Source organism: Budorcas taxicolor, chromosome 23 (genome assembly GCF_023091745.1).
Source record: "Budorcas taxicolor isolate Tak-1 chromosome 23, Takin1.1, whole genome shotgun sequence".
In the NCBI taxonomy this organism is placed as follows: domain Eukaryota; kingdom Metazoa; phylum Chordata; class Mammalia; order Artiodactyla; family Bovidae; genus Budorcas; species Budorcas taxicolor.
In genome coordinates, this window is record NC_068932.1 from 45,218,470 (window position 1) to 45,240,692 (window position 22,223).

Sequence of the window (22,223 nt, forward strand, 5' to 3'; positions counted from 1 at the left end):
CCCGAGCCAGCTGCAGCTTACCGCTGAGAGGGTGGGGGATGGTGACCTGCTTCTTGTGGGCGCGGACAGGAAGGAGACTCTGCTTTGGAGCCAGGCTCTCCTTCCGCTGGGCTTTTCTCTGCTGGACCATGTGTTCCAGCTTCTTCAGGCGTTCTTGCGAGCGAGAAATGAACTGAGGCTTGCGGACTTCCAGGGCCTCCTAGAGGAGCCAAGAAAACATTTTACTAAGGTATGCCTGCTTATGTATTCATGTATTTATCTTTTATTTCTTGGTCACACTGTGAGATAGGCAGAATCTTTGTTCTCCGACCAAGAATCGAACCCATGCCCCCTGCATACGAACCACAGAGTCCTAACCACTGGGGAGCTCCCAAAACTTTTTAAGAGAAGTGACTCGGAAAAGCAATGCATCCATCTGATTTGGTCAAGAGGCTGATCAAAAGTACAGTGCAAGAGCACGCCCTAATTTTCTTCCAACCCCTTATGGATAGATGGCCACAGACTGTTGATGACGCAGGTCTCAGCACTAAGGACCCCGCTCTAGCATGACTGAGTTACCAGCATCAAAGGCACACCTCTGCCCATTTCTCCTTCCACCTGGCAATTCATTCATCTCCAACAGATGAAAATCTGAACAGCCCGAAATGCCATATTCCAGGATGATATTGGTGGGAAAGGAATGCAAGCCTTGGGAGTCACCTGCTTGGGGGGCTGGATGCCTTCTGAAAGCTCAGAACGAGATCATTCTCCCAGCACGACTCGTGTATCTTTTCAGAAGAAGCAGTAATCCTAGCGAACGGAACCAGCTTCTCCCCCCAGGAAGTCAGGGCTGGCGGGAGAGCTTTTTCTTTGCAAAACAGTTCTGCAGACTCCGTAGAGGTGGTCAGAATCCCTGTGCTTTCTCTTCAGCCTCATCTCTCTCTGCATCCCCGACTCCATGCGTGAACAAAGCTCCCCACACAGGTTTACTGAAGAAGAATAACCACCACTGATACGTCCTGCTCTGCGCTAGACACTGACCTTGATTTCTCTGAGTGCATCTGTCATCAAAGAATGCCTGTGTGATTCTGGAAGGCAGATAGATGCATTTCTCCCAGGAGCCACGAGCTCCTGAATGGCACAGGCTGTGTCTCCTCCACTTTGTACCCTGCACAGCCAGCGCCCCAGCTCTGCACATGGCAGGGGCTCAGCACAGGCCCCCCAGCACTGCGGCCACAGCAGAAATACCCTCAGCCCCATTCCTCTCCCAGCCCTCGTGGCACTCAGTTTCCAGGCAGGGGGTGGCGTGGGCTCCATCTGCATCGTGGATGTGCCCCTAGATGTTGTACCAGGAAAGGAGTCTCCTGGTTGCTTGGCCTGCAAGGTGCTAGCCCAGGTCCCAGGGCCTGGGGAGACAGCCCCTGGAACCGCCTGTGGGGCCCCGTGGGGCTGCTGCCCCAGCTGTCTACCCCGAGGCTGGAGGCCCGGGCAGCTTCAGGGCCACTGGCGTCTCTCCTGATGGATCCACCCAGGGGGATGGGGTGGAGCCCACGACCCATCTGCAGGGCGGTTTACGATACCCGAGTCTCCCAGGAGGCATGGCTAGCCTTCTCCGGGTTGTTTGTCCTTCTAATTTTTATATCCGCGTATTTTTTGCACTTTAAAAAAGTGTTCACGTTACTTCTACAATTGGGGAAAGACACAAAATGAAAGCTTCCATATCCTCGAACTCAAGCCCCCGTGACCTTGGGACTACCTTCCTCTTTCAAAGGCTTAACATGCTTATCTGAAGACGGGGTTGTAGGGACGGACTCCCGCTTCATGGGGGTGACTCTCTCCTTGTCTGATCCCCAGAAAGTTCTCGACACGTGCTGACTCTCCTTGCTCCACTCATGGTCACCACTGATGGCATGAGATCCCCAACTTAGCCTGGGTAGATAACACCATCTCCTTCCTCACATGGTGGGAGAGAGGCCCAGAGAGGTTAGGGGACCTGCCCAGAGTCACACAGCCGCCAGGAAGTGGAGTCAGATGGAGTCAGATCTCCAGCAGCAAAAGTGAGGCTGTGTGCCCATGGGCTCCCCGGGAAGCCTCCCCTCGGCGGGAATCGAGCCAGAATGTACCTTGCCTTACCTGCAAGGTCAGGGAGCTTTCGGGCCCTTGCTGGTTCTCAGAACAGTCTTCTGGCAGGACGTGGGTCTCTGGGTCCTCGGGGGGCGCTGGCTCTGGGGGTGCTGGCTTGGACTCGGGGTTGGCGGGGTGCTCACTCTCCTTGCATTCCTTTATTTTAACAACCAAGTCACAGCATGTGTAATCCCCTGGGAGAGAAGATTTAGAATTCCATTTAGAGGGCACCAGGCGCTTTTCTCCTGGCTTTTCAACACCATTAGACACAGAAGACAATTTGGAAAATGGAAATGCCAGTGGGTTATTAATGGGCCTCGTTAAGCCGACGAGATCACACCCCATCACAGACCCCCGGGTGCCCTGGTCTCAGGGAGGCATGTCTGTGGACAGCTAGACTCGAGAGTGGCTATGCCACGCAGGTATTCCCATGGCAAAAATGCTTTTGCAGCCAAGGCAAAGAAATGTCCTCTATTTTGCGCTTCATATTAAGTGTGTCCTGTGCAATTAATACAGTTGGGTTGTCTGGGGACCGTGAATTAATTTATCTTATGTTTGCTACACTAATGATGTAAGACAGAGGAATGGTGTTCAATTATTTATCCCGCCCCTTAATCTACTGGCGACCAGCACTGGCTTGACATTCATAATTGGGACTTTGTGTCTCAGCACTGGGTTTAGCCCCATCCTGGGGCCGTTCTGACACCCTTTGGTGGAAAAGGTCAGGACTTGAGCCGATGTCACAGCACTTGGGGCAGAGTCATCTTTGGGGTGCTGAGAGGGGGGATTCGTATGGATTCACTGACCACTTACTGACCAGCTGCTCCATGGGGAACACAGTGTCTGTCCCAGGTCACTCTTCCCATCTGAACTCCCCTCTCCCCCATCACACGCCCCCCGAGCCGCAGCCTCACCAGTCCTCTGTGGTCTGAAACCCAACCACGTTCTCCTTTCTCCTCACCCACCCACCCTCCCATCTCCACAAAACCCCTTTGATCCCACCACCCAGCAACTCCTACCTTCAGGCTGAGCCCAGAGTTTTCAGGAAGCTGGGCCCCCCTCCCCAGGCATACCCCGTCCTGCCTCCTCTGTGTGCCCCCTGTGGAACACGCTGCACACATCAGCAGCGTCAGTGGGGCCATCACAGGATGCTCCAACCCCACAAGCCTGGGACCTTCTGGAGGGCTGGACCACAACATATTCACCCTGAGCCTTGCCAGACCACCAGCCTGGGTGCACTGGAGCTGCTGGTTCTGCTGGGTGGGGAGAGGTGGTCATTTCAAGGCTCATGTGACCACAGGATGCAACTCCATGGTCCCACAGGTCCCTTAACTGACCCCCCAGTATAACCTCCACCATCACACCCAGATCCTCCCTGGTCTGGACCAGCCGTCCTATATTCTCCCAAGGTCCACTAACGCCCCTGCTACCAACAAGTTCTGCAAGCACACCGGACACCTCACAGCTCATTCACGACGGACGTTGCCCATCAGGTACCAATTTCAATTCTTCACCAACAACATGCTACTTAGAAGTTCACGACTCATTCTTGTTCTTCTAAGCATTTGCTCCTATTCTTTCTAGATCTTTCCCTATTGCTCCCCAGTCCTGCTCCAGGACTGATTCTTAGCTGAGATATTTGTCCCTAGCCCTCCAGCCAGAGTTAATTCCACTTTCTACCACACTGCTTCCATACCGTATGAACCTTTATTCTAGCTCACCCCATACTCAGGGAAGCCAGAGGTCCTCCCACCTCTTCCACCGCCAGATCCAGAAACCCCAAGAGCAGTGCCAACAGGCCCGGCTTCTCAGCGCTCACAGTACAGCTCCATCCATGACCTTCCTAGCCTCTGCTTGGGCGGCCAGGCCTCCACAGTGACGTGCTCTATACTAGGCCTGGCTGGTATCAGCACCATCTCCCCGTCCCCCACTTGGACCTCTCCCATCCATCCTCCGCATAGTCCAGGAGACACCTGCCTTCAGAGGACATCTAGTTAGGTCTCCCCCAAGGACTTGGCCCAGCATCCCGTCAATACTCCTAGTGGGTTTATAAGGACCCTCCAGGCTGACCCGTTAGGGTCCTTGGGTTCCTGTGGGCCTCCTCCCCACCTCTGCACTGTGGTCCCCTGGACCCCACATCAGCCCTGCTCTTTCCATCCACTCTGCTTTCTTGGGTGTCTTTCCCTCCACCCTTGGGGTATGATTTTTCTTCCTCAAAAGCACTTCCTTGAGGAAGATGTCTCTGACCAGCCCCAGTGTGTATCACCTGGGGCATCCTCAGCTTCCTGACAGGTCACCCCAGGCACGGTTATGACCACAGTGACTCTGGCACAGGACTGCAAGCACCTGGAGGGCAGGAAGCCTTGAGCACAGTGCCTGACACACAGTAGGTGTTTAATAAGTGCTTCTCTGATGGTATATAGTGGGCATTCAATACATGTTTCTTTCATTTATTAGTGAATAACAAGCTAGAGATTCACTTGTGTTCCCAGAAAAATTACTTTCATCAATTACCATAAATACTTTAACTTTTCCAATCCAAAGCTTCAGAATCTATTAGTTTTCTTTCTGTCCTTCGCTATAGCTCTTTGGGGACATTTTTATAGAGTGATTGGAAATCTAAATTTTCCTCTGATATAACTGGGCACCAGATATCTTTTTACTATTTCATTCCTAAATGTGTTTAATATATCAATAGTTTCTGCAATATTAGTTGAGGTCAGCCTCTTGGCCTTTAGAGAAAAGATGGTCTAGTTTGAATTCAGCCTCTAGAGAGGCTGAGACAGGGGCCTATCTCAAGGCACTGTGAGGTCAGGGCCCTCACGCCTGTTGAGTGCCTGGTACACGCAGTACAAGCACCCCTTGGCCATTAGCCCAGCTGGTCAGCTCCCGAGGACCATGGGCAGCCTGGTGGGCCCGCTGCCTTTGGGGCAGCCACACCAGCATCTCAAAGTTTCCCTGACTCAGCCCGAGAGCTGCACATGGAAGCGGCCTTCTTCCCAACCCCAGGCGACGCTGGCCTTGTGTGCAGCAGGGCTGGGAATTCCTGACCTGGGCAACGCTGCCTTCTCCCTGCCTGTGAGTCAGAAGTGCCCACCATTTAGACCTGCTGGGCTTGCTTCCCTCGTGGCGCACACGGATGGATAAAGGCAGCATCACAAGGGAAGCTGGGGTGAACCAGGGCCCAACAAGACCCTGCACAGTGTTCCCCGTGAAGATCAAGGAAGAACCATCTCATCCCTGCCTCCCTCGCTCCTTACCTTCCGGGGCCTCTCTTTCTATCTGAACACCGTGTTCTTCCTGCGGAGATGCGCACAGATCTTGGAAGGGGCAAAGGAACCCTGGTAAAGGGACCTTGGGTTTTGGGAGGCGCTGCTGCTGACTCTCTGTGGGTTCAGAGAGGTCACTAGACTGAGAGCTGTTGCTTGGAGAGCTAGAACCATCTGGAAGGGGGTCTCTAACCAGCTTCCATTCCACTGGGGGAGCAGATACAGTCTCACGTGCTCCTTCTTGTTGCTTCTCGCTGCTTCCAGAAAATACGTTTGGTTCTACTAAAAATAAAATGAGAGTTGCGCTCAAAACATCTGATGAGCCCACATCTGAAGTACTGACTTCTGCACTCCAGGCTCTCCCAGAGACAAGCAGATGGAGTGCAGCGCTGCCTGGGGTGAGCGGGGCGGGGGCGGTGGGGGGCCGCGGATATGGGAGTCACTGATGCCCTGGGCCATATGCTGCCCCAGCAACGACAGCACACGTGGTGACCAGTCCTGGCCAGACGTCCGCGGGTTCCCTCAGGAGCCTTCCACATACACTGCTATCACGTATAAAGCTCTCAAGCAACCATGCTCCCTGGTATACTTAGGAGCCCGGAAACCCTTCTGGACGGTAGATAATTGAGCAGGCAGTTTAGCACACTGACTCTGGGGCCAGATACCTGGGTTCAGTTCCCAGCTCATCTATAAAATTGAGGTTGACACTATAACAAGGTAAGAATATTAGATATCATGTGTCTAATTTTATTATCATATTAATTTTTATTAATTCACCTACTTAAATAATAAGCAATATATTTATATAATCATAATTGATATAGTAAATAACATATATATATTATTTATATAAATACTAAATGTTAGAATCTAGGCAATACTATAATAAAATAATGTCCAGGTAAGGTGTTTTGTGCAGTAGCTGATACTACTAAGCATGTAATAAATGTTTGTTATCATTATTATTCCATAAACTGTGATGCTACGTATGTCCTGTGGCAAGTGTGGAGGCAGGAGGTAACTCATCAGGCGCTTGTGCTCATGTCTAACGCAGCAGTGGGTCTAAAACATGTACAGTGTGTTGCTCGTTGCCACAATGTCATATCAAAGGTCTGCAAACCACCTTATATTTATCAGTAGGGGCCTATTAAGTAAGTTACAGCACTTTGTACTTTGCAGTGGTGAAAAAGAACGAGGCGCTTGTTCTTGTGTAGTCATGGAATCGTCTATAAATGCATTATCAAGTGAGCAAAGAGTGGACAGTGTGTCAGACCTGCCTCCTGAGTCCATGCTTATTTGCTCAGAATTTCTCTGGAAGGACCCAGAAGACCCTAGGGACCAAGAGAGGGCAACACGGGATCAGGAACTGGGGGTGGGAGAGAGACTTTCTCTTTTCCTCTTTGCTGATTTTGTACTCTTTTTGTTTTCTTTCTTCTTCTTTTAGAATACTCTATACTTTTTTTTTTTAATTTGGCCGCACCACATAGTATGTGGAATCCTAGTTCCCTGACCCGGGACTGAACCTGCTCCCCTGCAGCGGAAGCACAGTCTTAACCACTGGATGTCCAGGGAAGTCTCTACTCTATAAATGTTTTAAAGTTATTCACTTTAAGTACGGCAGTGACTCCTCACCAGGTGTCATCTCTTCCCAGGGCTGAGGCCCCGAAGTGGAGACAGGCATGGCTGCCAGTGGGCTGCATGCAGGCCTCTGGCATCCAGGGGCAGATGAAAAGGTCCTGGGAACCACTGGCATAGTCAAGATTCTTGGAAGACTCGGGCCGTATTTTCTGAGATGTTTTATACACAAAAAGGAAATGAGTCCATGACTACCAGGCTCTGATTAGAACAGTGACGTCTCTTAAAATGCCAGTTGTCTGCAATCCACTCCAGCCCCATCTTCTCTGAGTCTGGGCACCGTAGCCAGTGAGGACAGGTGGATGGTGGTGAGGCTGGCGGGGCAGGGGCAGACAGAACTCAGGGGTCCCCCCGGTGGGCCTCCTGGCTGTGGGACCAAGGCAGGAGAGCCATTGGGGGTTGGGGCCAGTACACCTGCTTCCACAAACAAGGGAAGAGCCCCTGGGTCCTCCTGCCTGGAACGTGAGTGCCCCCACAAACGGTGGTCATTGCTGACCCTGTCATCTGGAGAACAATATGCAGCCGTGAAATTAACAGATGCTTGCTCCTTGGAAGGAAAGCTATGGCAAACCTAGCTAAGGTATTAAAAAGCAGAGATATCACTTTGCCAACAAAGGTCCCTATAGTCAAAGCTATGGTTTTTCCAGTAGTCATGTGAGAGTTGGACCATAAAGAAGGCTGAGCGCCAAAGAATTGATGCTTTTGAATTGAGATGCTGGAGAAGACTCTTGAGAGTCTTTTGGACTGCCAGGAGATCAAACCAGCGAATCCTAAAGGAAATCAACCCTAAATATTCATCGGAAGGACTGATGCTGAAGCTGAAGCTCCAATACTTTGGCCACCTGTTATGAAGAACCGACTCATTGGAAAAGACCCTGATGCTGGGAAAGATTGATGGTAAAAGGAGAAGGGGGCAGCAGAAGATGAGATGGTTAGACAGCATCACCGACTCAATGGACATGAATTTGAGCAAACTCTGGGAGATGGTGGAGGAGCCTGGCATGCTGTAGTCCATGGGGTCACAAAGAGTCAGACACGACTTAGTGACCGAACAACAAAAATGGCTCCTATGGCAAAGCTGGGCTTTGCTAATTTATACAGAGAAATCTTTACAACTGAGTATTTCAGAAGCCGTCAGTTCTGTTTAAGTATGAAATATCATGGGCGTCCCTGGTGGCTCAGATGGTAAGTGGAAAAGTCCTAAAGTAGTTCTTTCTTTCTCTGTGGCTTCCTTTTATCAGTTCTTTCAAACAATCAAAAATCAAATTATCGGTGATGCGGTCCCAGGCTGCTAGTTCCATCCTGATATCGATTCTTTAAGTTAATGGTTTATTTACAGACTAATTGAGGTCTAACTACCTATCCCACACCTACTTACTTACCTACCTATTAATTAATTTTCTAACTTTTTTATCTGATTTAATGTAAATCCTCATGTGATTATGTGCAAGTCAGATGTTCCAACTGTGACTTGAAAGAGTTAAAACAAATTCCTTGAAGTAGAACGCAGTTGGTAAACTGGGAAAAAGAAAAATGTGTAGTCAAAGAAAAACCTTCCTGACAACATATTGATCAGGCCTTTTTGTGGATTCTGAGAAGCACAACCATCAGCCGTGAAATGATCCCCCAGTGGGGCCCATGCCAGGAAACAAGGTCTTATTCTTCTCATACACTCTGCATGCAGACTGGACTTAAGAGTTCTCTATTCATGGCTCAGATTTAAAACTACATCACCCTCATGAAGACCTGTCACCTCTAAAGGCTCTGCCCTCCGTAGGAGAAGCTGAATCAAACAGCGGCTTCTACCAGACATTTCTGTTCTTTGGACTGGAACTCAAAGCGCGCTTCCTGAGCCCGAGGCCTGATGGGGCTGGGCCCTGCAGGTTTCCTTTCAACAGTAACAGCCCCCTCCACTCCCTTCTCTAAAACACATTACCCTCAACTACCCAGCGAGCTCACCTACCCAGAGCCGGGCTGGGCTCTAGGGGGTAAACCAAAACCAACCAAAAAACCTGTCTAACAGCCATGGGTTCCTTCTATATTCGACTGGGGAAGCTTTGCAGGAACTGACACAAAAATCCCCTGGTCAATATAAAAACCGTGCCCAGCATTTTTTTTATTTTGGCTGGCTAAAAATTAATTCTGTTATTTTACTAACACTTTGCAGGTTATTACAGTCAATAGTGACACCTGCCATACCTGTGAAGTCTTCTTAGTAATGTTAGCTTTGTTTTCACTTTCTGTATGAGAATCAATCACTAAGGGGTTTTTTTTCGCCTTTTTCTTAAGGTCTAGTATTCACATCATCTGCATCGGAATTATATTCTCAAGAACTAGCATCTTCTGAGACTCTAAGGTATATGTCACTCAGACATCAGAGAAAGTGTCTGCATAAAACTCCCTGAAAAAATTCTTCACTCACAATTTTGTGATGGGTCACTTTTGAAAATTCTATAGTAATAAATTTGTGTTTATAATATGCACAAGATTGGAACAAAGGTCTAAGGGAACAAAATGTGAATGATAACAAAACCACAAGTTGTATAAGGAGCCCTAAATTGTAAGCTCTAACAGCTTTGCACAGTGATGTTAATTGCATCACTCTCTAAAAACATATTGAGAAGTCCCCAGTCAATAACGTTTGAGTAATAAAGATGTATTAATATGTCTCCAGTCAATAATGTGTTAAACTCTTATCTTTAGATCAGTTAAGTCCTCCTTGGACCATTACACAGTGCTTACAGGCGTTCCTCTAAAGCTCTTTATTTGTTGTGAGATATATTATTATTTATAATTAAAGATATCAGAGCACCCATGAACCCTCACAGATTAAGCAGAAACTTTCTTGGGCTTCAACGTTTCTACCTGAGCCTCTTCTGAATCATACTTGTCCAGACAGGACCACCTGCCTAAATTTCGAGCTGCCTGAGTCACCGCTTTCATCTACAATGTTCCCACCTGCGCAGGTATCCACAGACGGTATATTTTCAATATGGAAAGTCTGAATAGAAAGCACAAAGCTAGCTGTTTTAAGGTAAATACATTATTGCATCTATTAGGAAAAAAGCTTTCAGGAGAAGAGAGTTCAGCAGACGTGCTGGGCCATCAATTCCCTGAGAGTTGATGGGATGTGATTTTGGGGAAGAAGAGCCTCTGCAAACAAGGGGCTGGCCACAGTCGGGGTGGCAGGCAGGGCCGGCAGACAGCAGGACGCTCAGGGGAGCGGGTTGTGCCAGATTTTGTTCCTGACTCACCATGTTCACCTGCAGACCTCAGAGCTGGATGCCAGCAGGGCACCTCTCTGTGCTGAAACAAGGGTCCCGAGCTGCCCCAGCTTTAGGGCAGGAGGGCAGCGGGGAGGACAGTGGGGACCTTGCCAACACAGCATCAAGAAGATACTTGAATCTGGGCCAGGCAAGGGTACCGCTGGGGCACGCAATCCTTAGTACAAAAAGCGGAAAAGCTGCCTGAGCCTCAACATGCTTGGCCTCCACCGGCCGGAAAGTGCCATAATGAACCAATTTGATAGAAGAAGATATTTCACGTCTTCTTTCCAAGTATTAAGGTGATACGTAATCTTTCGTGTTCTCAGATGAGCCCCTGTTGAGCCATAGCTCCCTGGTTGGCACACAATCCTAATAACTGCGGCCCTTTGGCTCACAGTAGGAAATGAGCCAGGGGAGGGTGGTTGCTAAGGGGTGGCAGGGCACAGTGAGGTTGGGGGTGGGGGCAGACCAGCACAGCCACCAGGCTCCATCAGTGGGATCGCAAGGGACAAGCGAGAAACCATAACATCACACACGGGCACAGAGAGCATGGCTGTTGGAACCCTGACAGCCCAAGGCAGGGAAACGCATCCAGAGAACGCACTTTTGTTTGTTCGTTTGTTTGTTTGTTCTTTAATTTTTAATTTTTTTATTTTTACTTTATTTTACTTTACAATACTGTATTGGTTTTGCCATACATTGACATGAATCCACCACGGGTGTATACAAGCTCCCAATCCTGAATCCCCCTCCCACCTCCCACCCCATATCATCTCTCTGGATCATCCCTGTGCACCAGCCCCAAGCATCCTGTATCCTGCGTCAGACATAGACTGGCGATTCGATTCTTACATGATAGTATACATGTTACAATGCCATTCTCCCCAATCATCCCACCCTCTCCCTCTCCCTCTGAGTCCAAAAGTCCGTTATACACAGCTGTGTCTTTTTTCCTGTCTTGCATACAGGGTCATCATTGCCATCTTTTCTAAATTCCATATATATGTGTTAGTATACTGTATTGGTGTTTTTCTTTCTGGCTTACTTCACTCTGTATAATCGGCTCCAGTTTCATCCATCTCATTAGAACTGATTCAAATGTATTCTTTTTAACGGCTGAGTAATACTCCATTGTGTATATGTACCACAGCTTTCTTATCCATTCATCTGCTGATGGACATCTAGGTTGTTTCCATGTCCTGGCTATTATAAACAGTGTTGCGATAAACACTGGGGTACATGTGTCTTTTTCAATTCTGGTTTCCTCAGTGTGTATGCCCAGCAGTGGGATTGCTGGGTCATAAGGCAGCTCTATTTGCAATTTGTAAAGGAATCTCCACACTGTTTTCCATAGTGGCTGTACTAGTTTGCATTCCCACCAACAGTGTAAGAGGGTTCCCTTTTCTCCACACCCTCTCCAGCATTTATTGCTTGTAGACTTTTGGATAGCAGCCATTCTGACTGGTGTGAAATGGTACCTCATTGTGGTCTTGATTTGCATTTCTCTGATAATGAGTGATGTTGAGCATCTTTTCATGTGTTTGTTAGCCATCCGTATGTCTTCTTTGGAGAAATGCCTATTTAGTTCTGTGGCCCATTTTTTGATTGGGTCGTTTATTTTTCTGGAGTTGAGCTGCAGGAGTTGCTTGTATATTTTTGAGATTAGTTGTTTGTCAGTTGCTTCATTTGCTATTGTTTTCTCCCATTCTGAAGGCTGTCTTTTCACCTTGCTTATATTTTCCTTTGTTGTGCAGAAGCTTTTAATTTTAATTAGATCCCATTTGTTTACTTTTGCTTTTATTTCCAGTATTCTGGGAGGTGGATCATAGAGGATCCTGCTGTGATTTATGTCTTAGAATAATCTATTTCCAGACAGATGAATTCTGGTGTCAAACTGAAGCAGTTCTCTAGAAAGATATTCTGTAAGGTTTGTGTCTCAGTTCTGTGCACTTTCCTGCCTCTGAAAGCAGACCGAAGCTGGCCAGTTAACCAAAGAGACATTTCTAAGCGAAACAGGCTTCCTTCAAGCCACGGCCACATTTTCTTCCACATTTTACTGTTTCGGGAGGTGATATTTTCTCCCCTCAAATGTTAGACCATCATACAACAGACTCTCTTAGAAATACAGTAACACGCTTATGTTGATATTTCTGGGTCATCAAAATACATATCAGCTTCTAAAGTCACCTACAGGGGGGTCTTAGGCTCTCCTAAAAATCTGATGCTATCTGCCACTACCCTGAGTCACCCCAGACTGCCCTCCACCCATTACCGCTTTTTTAAAGCTCATGTGTCCACATTTTATCCTTAGTTGACCTGTCTGACCTTCCTGCCTCACCTGTGGGCCGACCTGCAGCAAACTCCATCCCTGAGTATCACAGGAAATCAAAGAAGTGAGCTGGGTAGGACTGTGCAGCCATCAAATGGAAGGCTAAGCTGGATGGTTCCAGGGGGTGAATCACAGACTCTTCTCACTTCAGGCAGGATTTTGCTGTCCCTCAGCCCAGGTGGGGTGACAATGTGGGTGAAGAGGTAAGAGGAAGAATCAGAAAGATGATTTCCTAATTTGATTCTTCCTTCTGTATATTTCATCTGGGATTTGTCTTTAAAGTCACACCTCATCCACTTTGTTATCCAGAATATTGTGCTTCATTCTTCTCTTTGTCAGTTTTCAAAATAAGGAATTGTACCCTGGGCAATGAAAGGTCATTGTATCTTTCATTCAAAATAAGGAACCTGTCTGCCAGTGCAGGAGATGTATTAGATGCAGGTTTGATCCCTGGGTTGGGAAGATCCCCTGGAGAATGAAATGGCAACCCGCTCCAGTATTCTTGCCTGGAGAACTCCATGGACAGAGGAGCCTGGCGGGCTACAGTCCCTGGGGTCGCATGGAGTCGGACACGACTGAAGCCACTTAGCACAGCACGTTCTAGCACAGGGACACAGGAGGCTGCCGCTCAGGTGATGCTCAGGGATGGAGTTTGCTGCAGGTCGGCCCACAGGTGAGGCAGGAAGGTCAGACAGGTCAACTAAGGATAAAATGTGGACACACGAGCTTTAAAAAAGCGGTAATGGGTGGAGGGTAGTCTGGGGTGACTCAGGGTAGTGGCAGATAGCATCAAACCGTGCCATCTCAGCTCAGACCACGCCAATTTGTGGATGCAGAGATCACTAAAGAGGAAGAGGCAGTAACCCTGGGTGCTCAGAACAGACCCAATTTCTCCAGCAGGCATGGTTGGCTTGATATCTCCCCCATACAACAAGACAGAGATCCCCAAACCATCTGCAATCACAGTACAAGAAGATGAAATAAAAGAGCCTGTTCATGACCCACGGAGAAACAAGCAAGAGAGCCAGCAAAGAAAAAGCTTTTGCGATGGATAAAGCTGGCGGGTATGTTCTCTGTTTCCTAACCGACCAAGGCTTCACCTTCCAGCAGCGGTTGAAAAGCTGATGTCCTCGTGGGGAAAGGGGTATCCATGTGGCACCCTGTCTCCCGCCGGATCCAGACTTCTGTTTAAAATCAGCTGGTAACCGGTAATTATTTCAGCACATTTCTGCTAAATTTCTACGCAGAGATGCTGCAACCCAGGCGGGGAGTCAGAGAGAGGGGAAAGGGGGTGGGGTGGGGGGAAGGAACAAATGGAATAAACAGCTCCTGGCGGAGAGGAGAGGAGAGGAGAGGGTCAGGAGGGGAAGCTGTGCTCGGACCTGCAAGTCCCAAAGCCCAGCCACAGAGCAGGAACAGAGCTGGAGGTGGAGCCTCCGGGAAGAGGAAAGAGAAGAAATCAGGGGAACAGAGAGCAACCTGAAGGTCAGACAGCAAGGATGGAGGGGTGTCCAAAGGCAGCTGGGCCAGCGGAAACGCCTGAGCGGGTCCTTTCTTTGTCAGGAAACAAGGCTTCCTGTCCATGCCAGCCCTTCCTAGACAGTAAACAGGTTTCTCCTACTGTACGCATAAACATTTCTCTCTAAAGGAGGAGACAAACTGGGGAGGGGTGACGACCAAGAAATAAAGCCGACTTGGGGAAAGCAATGGCAGCGGCTATAGCCCTCTGAAGGGAGCCTTCCCTTTTTGGGACCCAGAGCAGATCAGGGGAGGGTGCTGAGCAATGTTAAGATGTCAACATGGTGTTAAGACAAAAATAGTCAAGCCCTGGGAGTGGAAGAACTCTGGATTCAGAGGGAAAGGGGGAAGAGGCAGTATGGTTATTTTTATTGTTCTGGGGTCAAGTTTCAAGAAACCATGTGGGCTACAGCCTCGGTGAAAAACAGTATGGCAGTTTCTTAAAAAACTAAAAATAGAGTTACCATATGATCCTGCAGTCCCACTCCTGGGCATATATCCAGACAAAGCTATACTTCAAAAAGATACAGCCACCTCCTATATCCATAGCAGCTCTGTTTACAACAGCCAAGATATAGAAGCGACCTCAGTGTCCATTGACAGATAAATGGGTCACACACACACACAATGCCATACTACTCAATCATAAGAAAAGAATAATACCCTTTGCAGCGACATGGATGGACCTATAGATTATCATAGTAAGTAAATCGGACAAAGACAAATAACATATGATACTGCTTACATGTGGAGTCTAAAAATAAGATACAAATGAGCTTCCTTACATAACAGAAAGCAACCTACTGACAATGAAAATAAATTGTTACCAAAGGGGCAAGGGGGAGAGGTATAAATTAGGAGTGTGAGATTAACCAATATATACTACTATATATAAAATACATAACTCTTACAGCACCGGGAACGCTGCTCAATATTTTGTGAAAACCTACAAGGGAAAAGAATCTGAAAAAGAATTAGATATGCATTTCAACCACTGTGCCATATACCCGAAAATAACATTATAAATTAATTATACTTCAATTTAAAAAAAGATGGCATGTGTGGAGTCTGCACGCAGCACTCATATAAAGGGTCATGCATGCATTTACTGCAGAGAGCAATGTAGATTATTCTGTCCCAAAGACAGTGTCTAGAATGGTCACTGGGTCACTGGACAGAGCTGTTTTTCCAATTATATCATAATCCTCAAGTCTTAAGACTATTGAACAAAAATCTGAACACATACACATATTTGGAAGTCAAAAATATATACATACATGCATATGCACATGTGAATACACCCACACACACACACCTGCCTAATAAAGTTGTCTAATAAAAGGATTACCTGGACTTTCTTGCAGGTGATAAGAGGGATATTCCACTCAATGATTAGCTCACACCTTTCAACCTGACACTGAGGAAGGAGTCCCAGACAATCGACAGTCCCTTAATTCTTTATACCAAAGCATGAATTATATTCTCAAAGCACAGAAAAAGAGCATTTTAAGCTTTTATCAAAACTCGTGGTTAAAGTTTCCAGAGGCGACTATTTGAGGGGATTTTTTTTTTTTTTCAGTAAGGGATCTTTCCTTTTAAAAAATTTTCTAAATTATAAAAGCCATAATCACTGTCAAATTTGAAACACTGAAAAGAATAGTCTTTTGGAGTCTGTGAGAGAAGGTGAGGGTGGGATGATTTGAGAGGGTAGCGTTGAAACGTGTATATTATCATATGCGAAGCAGATTGCTGGTCCAGGTTCGATGCATGAGACAGGGTGCTCGGGGCTGGTGCACTGGGATGACCCTGAGGGATGGGATGGGGAGGGAGGTGGGAGGGGGGTTCAAGATGGGGAACACATATGCACCCATGGCTGATTCATGTCGATGTTTGGCTAAAACCACTACAATATTGTAAAGTAATTAGCCTCCTATTAAATTAATTTTTTTTTAAAAAGAAAAAGTAGAAATCATTGACAATCTGTCACTCACAGAAACCTTCACAGTGGTTTTCTCAGGGAGGTGTAGCACATTTCTAGTGAAATAACACACGACTGTTTCCCTGCCATCTCCATTTTGGACACAGCTTATAACTAGACAGGATCACCGTCTGTCACACCAGTGGTACGTAAGAGCAGGGGCTCACTAACACCACCGTTTAGGAGGAGGCATTGCCATTGATGGCCACCTTTCCATTTTGCTTGATAATTCTGGCAGCTTTCACCTCTCCTCCTCCCCTTGCTTTGCTTGGGAGCTGTAAGCATTATCATGCAAGTAACACTAGACACTAGAAACTGATTTAAAACTCAGACTGAACTTCAAGGTGTCAGTGGAAGCAAGAGAGAAGAAGCTTGGTTAAGGCTCCTGCAGAGGAAACTGCCCACTCAGAGCCAGCTGTCCTCCCAGAGTGTGTGTGTGCGTGGCATGTGTGGTACATGTGGCGTGTGTGTGTGTGGTACATGTGGCGTGTGTGGTGTGTGCGTGTGTGCTGATGGGGAGGAGCTTCCAGGTCAGACTTTTACCCCACTACCTGCTCTTTCAAAGAAATTGCTTGACCTCCTTATCTTCAGCAAATATCCACAGACTACCTACTACGTACCAGGTACTGACGTAGATAGAGCACCTAGGAGGCAGCAGTGAAAACAGCAGAATTCCTGGGCTCACGTCAAGGACAGCTCACTCCAGCCCCTCCTACAACCAAGGGCCATCACTTCCACTCCACCTCCCTCCGAACCAATAACATCACCTCCACTCCAGCCCTTTCTACAACCAATGACATCACCTCCACTCCTACAACCAATGACATCACCTCCACTCCTACAACCAATGACATCACCTCCATTCCTACACTCAATGACATCACCTCCACTCCAGTCCCCACTCCTACACCACATCCCATCCCTGAAATGTCTCCATACCCAAAGCTTCCTCTCCTCTGAACCAGTAAATTAAAACCTCCCACTCTCTGACGACATCCAACAACTCTTTCAATTCACAGAATGTTGCTCTCTCCACGTCTTAAACATTATCACTGATGACCTCAAGTTCCCACCATCTCTGGTAGACTCAGTTGGTTGCCTACTCAATATCCATTCTTATATTTTTTCTTACTTAGAGAATCTTCATTTTGTTCAAGGTGATCACAGGCCTAGCGAAAAACCGCATCTTGCTCTGGTAGGCTATTGCTCTGGCCAGTGAGAAATAAGCAGAAGTCCTTTGGAAGAACTTCTGGGAGGGTCTCAAGAGGGGATGTTCACCGGGTATTCACTATGGATGTAGACATGATGGCTGGAATCCTGGCAACTATTCTACAAGCATCGCAATGAGGGTCACACCTGAGCGACTCTGGAACAGAAAGACAGACACTTGAACTTCTGAGGACACTGTGGGCCCCCCATACCTGCCCCAGAGTGCCCACTGCTGGATTTCTTTTACAACAAAAATAAACGCTTCCATTCTCAAGCCACTGCTTTTTGGGTGTGTTGTTACTCAAAACTAAACACAAGTCATAATTGATTGGAGCCCACCTACCGAGGTAGGAGTCTGGACTGGTGCAGTTTGTGGTAGCATGCTTCAGGATCACAGAGAGACCTTGTTGAAATCCATTATCTGGGGCAGCCCAGCTCCAGTGTTTCCAGCTTAGTAGATACAAAGAGGAGCCCAGAAGTGTACATTTCTCCCAGGTAGTGGTACTGAGGCTTCTATTCCAGGAACCACACGTTGAGAACTACTAAGCTAGGTTACAGTGCAATAAAAAAAAAGGAACAAAAACAAGCACCTGGCTACTAAAACTGTGAGCTAGGAAGGCCAGCACTGACCACACCTGGAGCCTTATACAGAGGTGGAGCCTCAGCCCTCACCTCTGACCTACTGAGTCTGAATCGGCCTTGGAAGCCCCTTCCCAGGTGGCCGCAGCACAAGGTACAGGCCCAGAGCCAGCCCATGCGGCTTTGCTCATCAAAGAGCCCCCTGGAGGCACCACCTTGGCCTCTGCTACCGTGACCCCGGAGTTTAGGAGAAAGGGCGCAGAGACTGCACTGGCCCATCACGGCTCCCACTCCCAAGCCTTCCAATTGCTCAGCTGCAGTGACCACGGCAGGCTGTCAAAGTGGAGGGATGAACAGTTCTGCCATGTGCCTACAAGGAGAGCAAGAATGTGCAGCAACAGTGGTAGAGACGCCCAGACCAGCCTCCTGGTTTCCCAGCCTCTCTTATTCCGTCAGCTGCTCTCAGACTAGGGACTGAGGACGTTCAAAAGGGAACAAGTACAAAGGGAGCGATAAACGAGGTGTTCGGGATGAACAGACACACATACTGAAAACCTACCGCATAACACGGGGAACTGAACTCAATACCTTATAAAAGGGCTTCCCCAGCGGCTCACTGGCTGAAGGATCCACCTGCAATGCAGAAGATGCGGGAGACACAGGTTCGATCCCTGGATGGGGAAGATGCCCTGGAGGAGGGCATGGCAACCCACTCCAGTATTCTCGCCTGGAGAATCCCCGTGGGCTGATGAGCTCGGTGGGCTACAGTCCACAGGGTCACAAAGAGTCAGACATGACTGAAGGGACTTAGCGTGCATGCGTGCATACATACATAACTGAAAAGTGTATGCATACACACTACATATGCACACATACATAAAACTGAATCACTTTACTGGACACTTGAAACTCCCACAACACTGAAAATTAATCACACTTCAATTTTAAAAAGGTACAAGTAAAAATGTAACCATAGAACAAGGACCCAAACCTTCTTATTAATAAAAACTAGGAGAAAATTATACACAAAAAGTAATGAATACATATCTGAGAGATGAACAAATAACCAAAAAAATCACAAATTTATGACAAAGTTGGCACTAAACATCAGTCATTCCATGAATACAAATGGACTTAACTCACTTATTAAAAGAAAAAGCCCACACAGCTTGCAAGGCAGGGAACACTGGCAATGCCCAGCAGAATCGCAGGTGGACTTACCTTTTAGCCCAGAAATGCCCCCACCAGGAACCCACTCTAGTGGACTCACAGATGGTCCAGAGACCTAGCCTGCATTATCAGATGGTTTGCTCTGGTCCTCTGTCGGCAAGCAAGCCAAGGGCAAAAAGCACACATCTAAGGACTCAGGCTCAGGCCCCTGGGGAGTCGCGGCCCCATCACAGAACCAACAGATGTCACTTGGACAGACCAGGCAAGGATCTGCCCAGCAGCTAACTCTGACTCCATCATTGATGTGAGGGGTTGCTGTCTGTTCTGAGAAGTCCAATGACCCAACATTGAATGAGCCCGATGGGTGGGAGCTGACTGAGAGAGCCCAGTGGGGTCTTCTAGTCAATGAACACGTCAAAGTGACATAGAAAAAGCCATTCAGAAAGCCAAGGGCAGCAAAATACAAAATGGGCTAATGTCTGTGACGATACCAGGCAGTTCAGGGAGGCCTCCAGCCAAAGCAGCCAGTAGGGGCTCATCCAGAGAAGATGAAGGCCAGGTGGAGGCCTCTGTCCCTCTGACTGGTCTGTCCCTGAGCAGTCCACCCACAGGTACCTCTTGATGTACCCACATTTTGAAACACCCTCCCCACTAGGGCTTCCACGCTTGGAGGCTGGATGTGGGCACATCCCCACGTGGCCTCCAGCCCCAGCACGGCTGTCATTCTCGTCTGGATGGCTTGTTCTCTGGCAATTACTTGAATATATCCTGCGGTTCCCCTGCCTTATAAAAATGAGTAGAAAATGGGCATATGTATCTGCATGGGACTCATTTAGCATAATTAAGATGAAGATGGAAATCATCAGGTGTTAGAAGTAGCAAATCTTTAACCTTAAAGCAGCGGTCACTGGACATAGGCCAGAAATTGGTTGATTCCATGCTGAGTGGTAAAGGAAATGAGCAAAATTAAAGAGCCATTTTGAAGTGCTTACAATGATCAAAGTCTGGGCCTAAAGAGTGAGTTATAAAATCAGGGATTTTATAGTACCATTGAGGGCTCTGATCTCAGAACTCCCTTTCCCAATGTGTCTTCCTGTCCACAGTTTCCACATGCGGTTCAGGACTCTGGCTGTAAGGAATCCCCTATTTCGGTGCTTTGTGGGGTTGGGGCCAGGAAGGAGACAGGCTTGTCCGACACACAATGCCTCCACTTCCTGCCTTCCCAGGTCAGGCAGGTTCCTCCTACCAACCCCAGCCAGATCCTCGATTCCATCCCAGGATCTGGAAACCCCATTTGGAGAAGATATAAATACTTCTGAGGGTTCCATGTCAGAACAGGAAGTGAATTCCAAGGCTGTGGGATTCCCATGGAAAAGGCTCTGGGTTCTCCTTCTCAGAGCTATGGGAACCCGCTGGAAGCATTCTCTTGTCTGGCTGATGGCATTTTTCTGGTTTTCTCAGATGCCTTTTACAAACCTCAATCATGTCAACCCAAACTCAGCTGGAAACATGTGGCCCTGAGTGCATCTTTTTCTAAGAACACTGCACCCTTTGAAGAACTATTTTTGAAAATCATGATTGGAGAGACTCCCCAAGGCCTCTGCAGAGAAGCACAGGCCACGTGAAAACAGCAATGAAGAATAAATCAAGCAGTTGAAAGAGGCTGAACCAGGGCCGGCCAGGCCACAGTCGGTACACAGAGGCTGAGACTCTGATGCTGGCCTCCATCTCCTAAGACCACGAGGCTCATATATTTCAGGCCCTTGCATCCTCTATGTCCCCTCCCCAAAGGACCACCATCTCCCAATGAGATAAACAGGTGGTATCACAATTGAAAGCACTCACTTTCCAATCCCTTTCATTTCATGAGAACATCCTCACATTTACTTCTTGTCACAAGGAACAAAATGTATTTTGTTTATGGGCTTGCCTTGAGAGACCACTTAGGTTTCAAAAAAATGGAAAGATGCTTAACTGTTTCTTAAATGCTACAGTGAGTATCTGCGTCTAGTAGAAGCATTTCCCTTATATCCTAAAGAGAGGAGGGGTTGCTGCGTAAAACTAAACTCATCATCGTCTTGTTGAAAAATCATCATTTTGGAGTAAAGTGGAGAGTGCAGAATCGCAAAAAACGATAAGTCCTTCTGAACTAATATATCCCTGGGGAGAAGATATCTGTGGGGAGAAGAGAGAGGCCCCGCATATTTTCCACTCTTTCTACCTGTCTCACATTAGCTGGAGAGGAAATCATTTTCCTGTGACATTTTTAAATGTTCAGTTAATATAGCTGAGTGTCGTTTTATATAAACTGGCAACTCTGGCAGTGAATTACACAGAATGATGGTAGGATGTGCACTTTTCTTCCATATCAACCCCTCTGCCTTTTCTTGGGGGTCATAATGTCTGTTTTACTCTTGATTTCAAAGTAGGAAGAAAAATAATCAGTGGACTGGTTTTTATTGGGCTTTTAGATCCCTAAACACCCCAACTAAGTTTTCCAAAAACTTCTCTTAGGAAGGTAGGTGGCCATGTTGCACACCCTCTGGTTCTATCCAGTTCCTGCTCTCCCCTGGGGCTACCCTGGTGGCTCAGTGGTAAAGAATCCACCTGCAAAGTAGAAGGCCCGGGTTCGATCCCTGGGTTGGGAAGATCCCTGAAGAAGGGAATGGCAACCCACACCAGTATCCTCGCCTGGAGAATCCCATGGACAGAGGAGCCTGGTGGGCTCGAGTCCTCTGAGCCATTCTGCTTTTCCTGATGCCTTTCAAAGGACTCTTGGGGGTCAAGCTGCAGAGTAAATACAGCACTCTTCCAAAAGTGACTTTGCAGGCAGTTGGTCTTTAGGCTGCATTGGTGCTTGCTGATTTAAGAAAATGTTTTTTAAATGGTTGTTGTTAGCATGGTATGTGTTAGCTTTAGGGGAAGCATGGCAAGGGGCACAAGAAAACTGTCATATTTTGGCATGATGTCCCTAAGTCTAAAATTAGTGCAAATGTAAACATTGTAAAAAATATTTTTCCGAGTAACAGTTTTCAGACAGTCACTCTTGAGAACTTTGTACTATGACGATCTATGTTGATTCACCCAAACGGCATGAACACATTTGTAATATCCCATGCATCTCAACATCGTCTACACTTTCCATCAATTTGCTGGTGAGCACAGAT

General features: G+C 47.5%; 1 protein-coding gene across 1 annotated transcript in view; it reads right to left on the minus strand.

The window, feature by feature from the left end:
- Positions 1–22,223, minus strand: part of C23H10orf90 (chromosome 23 C10orf90 homolog) — a 242,833-nt gene that overhangs the window by 20,814 nt on the left and 199,796 nt on the right. Inside the window, exons 5-7 of the mRNA XM_052661154.1 lie at positions 5,364–5,654; positions 2,113–2,297; positions 22–199 (exon numbers count right to left, since the gene is read on the minus strand). Of these exons, the coding sequence (XP_052517114.1) occupies positions 22–199; positions 2,113–2,297; positions 5,364–5,654 (654 nt within the window). The remainder of the gene's footprint in view (positions 1–21; positions 200–2,112; positions 2,298–5,363; positions 5,655–22,223) is intronic.